The 5788-nt window shown below is 44.9% G+C and overlaps 1 protein-coding gene across 1 annotated transcript; it reads right to left on the bottom strand.

Annotated features, from left to right (window-relative positions):
• Nucleotides 1-3303: 3303 nt before the first annotated feature.
• On the bottom strand, nucleotides 3304-5553 carry LOC130851974 (disintegrin and metalloproteinase domain-containing protein 20-like). The gene has a single exon (XM_057732625.1). The coding sequence runs from the start codon at nucleotides 5551-5553 to the stop codon at nucleotides 3304-3306; it is 2250 nt and encodes a 749-aa protein (XP_057588608.1).
• Nucleotides 5554-5788: the final 235 nt, after the last annotated feature.

Below are 5788 nucleotides of genomic sequence, written 5' to 3' on the forward strand. Positions count from 1 at the left end.
CGAAGACTCAGTTATAGTGCCAGCTAGGTGGCTATACCTTGCAGTGCTGGAGCAAGGGTCTCCAGAAGGCTGTATTTGCCCTGAATCAATGTCCAATATACGGTGCTGTTTCTCCCAAACCCAGGATTCATGGGTCCAGGAATCAAGGTGGACATGGAATTGATACCACTCATTATTAACCTTAGTGACCCACTAGCAAAATTTTTGCTTCATGTTCCCATGACTAAACTTTGCTGGCCTAGAGGTCTTAGTCCTAGAGGGAGGAATGCGTCCACCAGGAGATACAACGATTCAATTAACTAGAAGTTAAGACTGCCACCTGGCCAATTTGGGCTCCTCATGCCTCTGAATCAATAGGCAATGAATGGAACTATGGTGATGGCTGGGGTGATTGATCCTGATTACCCAGGGGAAATTGGATTACTACTCCACAGTAAAGGTAAGGAAGAGTAAGTCTGGAATACAGGAAATACCTTAGGGTATCTCTTAGTACCACCATGCCCTGCGATTAAGGTCAATGGAAAACTATAACAACCCAATTCAGCATTGGCCCAGACCCTTCAAGAATAAAGGTTTGCATCACCCCACCAGATAAAGAACCATGATTAGATGAAGTACTTGCTGAAGGCAAAGGGAACAGAGTTGGTAGTAAAAGAAGATAGTCATAAATACCAGCTACAACCACGTGACCAGTTATAGAAATAAGGACTGTAATATGTCATGAGTATGTTCCCCTTATTTTGGTATGAATATATTTGCATTCACATTTCTTGTTTGTTTCCTTTCTTTTTCCTTGTTATTTCCTCTTATTCCCTTATCATGCAGCATAAGGCAAATTGAATTTATATCATAGTTCTCATTATTAATTTCATATCATAGTATTTAAGTTACCAGATGTCAAGAAGAATAAACATCACTCGAGGGCTTTACTTCCTCTCCTGGGGAAAGTCAAAAATTATCCGCACTCCAGTTATACTAAAACTTCTATAAATGCTACAGCCAGAGGGCAGATAATTTTTGACTCACCCTCATATATAAATCACCATATCCTTTTGGTTCTGTTTCTCTGGGGAACCCTAATACAAATACCATTCCAGGCTGGACTGTACACACTAAACCAGAGACATCTACATGGGTCTGGGAACCAGGGGCTGGAAGTGGGAGTGGCACCACTTACCATCACTCCCTATGACTCATTGAGGTGGTTTGTGCTTTCTATCCCCTGCAACTCTGGGCTCTGCAGGGTCACCAAATGGGTCATATTTTCGCCATGGGACAAAGCTAGAGTCCCATCTGGGCTTTTGGGACTCCTTGTGTTCCAGCAGCAGCAAGAAGAGGTGTCACAGTCTTGACAGGCATACCTGAACCTAATCATTGAGAGGAGGTAGGGCAACTGTTACAAAATGGGGGCATAGGGCATATGTGTGGAACCCAGGTGATCTCTTTAGGTGCCTCTTTGTATTCTCTAGCTCTATTGTGTCTATAAGTGGATAGATTCAGCAGTTCCAGCCCGAGAAAGACATGGTGACCAGGGACTCAGGTGCTTTAAAGATAAGGGCCTGGGTAATGACACAGGGTTAATATCCAACCCTAATCATTAGAATGCTATCTAAAGATGAGGGAAACTAGAACGGATCATGGAGAGTGACAGTAAGTATCAACTTCAGCCCCAGAACCAAACACAGTAGTAGGGTCTCTGCTTCATCCCACTAACCTCCCTCTTCTATGGTTCCCCACAGGCAGAGATGCCTGCCAGCTCCTGGAGGAGCTGTTTCTAGAACATAAAGGAAAAGCTGATTAGAGCAATGCAAAGATCAGACTGTGGAATTTCCAGATGAGCCACCTTCATCTTCCTTCCAGGAAAGTCTTGCTGACCAGCTGCTAGGATTATGATCAGCATAAATCCTCCAGATGTTATCTCTTTGGGGTCAGCCTCAGTCGCTGAGAGGTGCACGGCCAAGCTCTTACCCTTCCCAGGGCACCCATATCCAGTGAATAAGCAAGGGAAGGGTATGAAGACCAGGCCATTTTGGCCCAATTCAAGACTAGTCTGTCAGGCAATATTCATTCCAGAGCTTGCTGCCAGGTTGGCCAAGGCTGAAATGTGAAATGGCCAAGGCTATTTCTCATCTGCACAGCTGACTTCCTCACCCTTTCTCTCAAACCTCTAATTTAGTGTCTGCTACTGGAGAACTCAAACTATCATAACGAAGTAACCACCAAAAGATCTAGCAGTCCTAAGGCCAAGGGAACAAAGGAAAGAAGTTGCATTCATTGAAGCACCTCTGCAGAGTAGGGACCAAGACCTTTAAGGAGAGCAAGAGTGACCAGCTGCTGCTGGTGCTTCAGCAACTCAGAGGAGGACCACGCTGCTAACCCTAGAGCCACAACTCTGATCTCTGAAAGTATCAGCGGTCAACTGGAATTGGTACTTCTAATGGAGAATGAGGGTGGTTCTGACAGAGTCAACAAAACTGGAATCCAAAACCAAAGGCGGCTACCAAAATGACAAAGTACCTTTAAGCACACAAGAAAGTAAACTACCTTCTCCCTTCATCCATCATTCCAGGCTACTTCTACTGCTCTCTTTTGGCACAGCTACCTGGAAAAGAGCTGGCAAAACAGAAATGAGGTATGTAGCAGCACATCCCAAATGTTATATTTTAAGAGTACAAAGGTGGGAGGAGGTCTTCCTTGGTGGCACAGTGGTTAAGAATCCACCTGCCAAGACAGGGACACAGGTTCAATCCCTGGGCCAGGAAGATCCCACATGCTGCGGAGCAGCTAAGCCTATGTGCCACAACTACTGAGCCCACGTGCCACAACTACTGAAGCCCGCGTGCCTAGAGTAGGTGCTCCGCAACAAGCGAAGCCACCGCAATGAGAAACCCACACACCACAATGAAGAGTAGCACCTGCTTGTCACAACTAGAGAAAGCCCGTGCACAGTGACAAAGACCCAATGCAGCCAAAAATAAAATAAATAAATAAATAATAAAATAAATCTTAAAAAAAAGGTGGGAGGAGGTTTACAACTGATAGGCATTAGCTTAAAAATGTGACTTTGGGCATGCCTTTGCTCAGGAAACATGAAGAGATGACTTTCAGAAAAAAAATGAACTTTTAATATTGCTTATCACACTGAAGAGTAAGAACATGCTAGGAGTCCTTCAGTGAAATATTAATGCTTATGATCCTGACATGAGGGATCCTCAAATTTTTCTTGAAACTGTTAGACATGCCCTAATGCTCCTCTACTATTAAAAGAAAAACTAGAGATTATTTTTTAATGAAGCAGGAATCTTAGTTACTTTCTTCCTCCTTAGCGTCTTCCTCCTCAGCCTCTTCCTCCTCAGCCTCTTCCTCCTCAGCCTCTTCTTTCTCCATCGTTTCTGCCTCCTTTTTCTTTTTACGTTTCTTACAAAGCACAAGGATGTAACATAAACATAAACAAATAAAAGGAATAAGCCACAATAATGGCTGGTTTCCCTTCTCCTGCACTTTTGTCTCTTCTTCTTGGGGATTAAAAGCTGGGCCACTACTAATACTACCTCCATGGCCTTGGTCCTTGCAGTAGGGAGGTGCCCATCCAGGATTGCAGTGGCATTGCTGTTTATTATTGCAGACGCCCTTCATGTGGCAGGTCTCAGGCTGACAGGCTTCTGGCACACGAACCATATTGACACACTTGTTGTGGATACATATCTTTTCTGGGCCACACATTGTGCCGTCTTTCACTTGACCGATATCAGGTATAGACATCCCTATATGATAATCGGTGCCCCAGCAAGTGGTGTCATTGAAGTGAAGCTGATGCACTGTGGAATGTTCTATCAGATTAGGAATTTCTCCCACATTTTCACACTGAACTCTCCCACACAGGATATCAGGGGCTTCACATTTTACATATTGTGTGTCTTTGATACCACAGTGACCAAATCGATTTCCTTGGGTGTTGATTTCTTTGTAGCAACTCTGAGATGCACTCTTTGCATCTTTGCCAAATATCTCCCTGCACTGTTCATCATGGTTACTACAGCTCTTTTGATAGCAGTAGGCACCATTACTACAGGGAATCCCATCCTGCACATACACATCTTCTGGGCACTGATGGGATGTCCCATTGCACCACTCCGGAAGGTCACATTCACTGATCTGTTTTCTGCACAAAGTCCCTGATGACCTGACCTTGCAGTCTTTGCAACAAAGCCCAAAAGCACAAGCAGCTCCAGGCTTCAGAGTGCAATTCAACAGACAGCAGGGATCATTTACGCACTGCTCTATGGTTCCACAGTCACACTCCTCTCCTTCTTCGACCACTAGGTTCCCACAATAATGCAGCCTAAAGATATTCTCTGGATGTGGGGGAGAGTAAAGACATAATCCAGTACTGATAAAATTGTCCCAATACTGGGCATAACTGCAATTGCTGAATTTATTTGTCACCTGTCTGGCAGGAAACATTATGCACCACTGAAGCTCACACACACACCATTTAGTATCATGCTGCATACCTAAATTATGACCAAGTTCATGGGTCACAACAATTGCAAAATCATACAGACTCTCATCTTTGAAAACATCAATTCCACTATTAAAAGGATGCTGGCATATTCCACCAACATAGGCAAGTCCAAGCGTTATGCCAAATGATTTTTTTATGAAAAGATGGGCAGCATCATGTGACACTCGGTTATCAAGGTGAAGATACTTCCAAATAGCAAAATCCTCCAAAAGCTTATCTATGTTATTGGTGGGAACTGGGTTTCCTGCAGTCCAGACTTCAAGCCCAGTTAAAATTACATCAAGTTCCAAAGAGTGATATAAGCTATCTATTATATTGACAACATCAACTATTTCCCGCTGCACTACTGACACATTACTTTCCGAGTGAATGAATCGAAGATGGTCCACAACCACTGCCAACTCAAGAAACCGCAAGTGGGTCCACCAGCCTATGTAAGAACTTTGCATCAGAGTAAAATTACGCAACTCTTGCAACTCCAATTGGCGTGCTATTTCCTCTTCTGTTAACCCACATGTCATAGGTGGGAAATATGTATCACTCTCTATCTTGTATACCCAGTGTTCAAATGTGGCAGAAACTGTAATTGGTTCAATTTCATAAGCAAGATCATTTATCTGTAGTATTCCTCGAAAACCTCCAGAACAGGTACTGAGGGCAACCAGGGACTTGGGAACCCCTTCCACATAACCATGATAGTAGCAGTCATCAGGAACAAAAGGCTGATCCTGGCGGAGGGCACGTTGGTCTGTGTAGGTGAACACTGGGAGATGTCTGGAAACCAAGTACTTCTTGACCCTCATGTGGGCAATGTGTCTCTGGCCCCCAAACCGCAGGCTGTAGGAGAGCCAGCCTGGAGCCTTTGCACCTCTGCCCCTGCCAGTCACCTTCAAGGGGACCACCAATTCTGGGGAGGATAAGTGCTGGGAGGGCCTGGCCTGAGAGTGGCCAGAAATGAATAGAGACACCCCAAACCACAGCAGCATAAGAGTGGCTGTGATGTGCACCAGGGCCTCATGCACTGCCATTATGGAGCCATCTGTTCAGGGCAGAAGAGGGCAGGGCATCATACACTACTGGTCTGGCTCCTCCCTTTGAGCTGTTCAGGGTGCAGGGCTGACCTTTATGGATCTGTGTCCTGGAAGAGTTGGGTCATCAGAGCTGCAGGGCTGAAAGTGAAAATAGAAGAGCTAGGATGGGGTGGTTGGGGCAGGAGGGTAGAGAGAGAGAGGGAGAGAGAGAAGAGGTGATTTTAATTGGGAC

This window comes from Hippopotamus amphibius, chromosome 4 (genome assembly GCF_030028045.1).
Source record: "Hippopotamus amphibius kiboko isolate mHipAmp2 chromosome 4, mHipAmp2.hap2, whole genome shotgun sequence".
In the NCBI taxonomy this organism is placed as follows: Eukaryota; Metazoa; Chordata; class Mammalia; order Artiodactyla; family Hippopotamidae; genus Hippopotamus; species Hippopotamus amphibius.

What these genes read in the sequence shown, in the direction of transcription:
- LOC130851974 (XM_057732625.1), bottom strand. Translation starts at nt 5,553, where the DNA reads ATGGCAGTGCATGAGGCCCTGGTGCACATCACAGCCACTCTTATGCTG.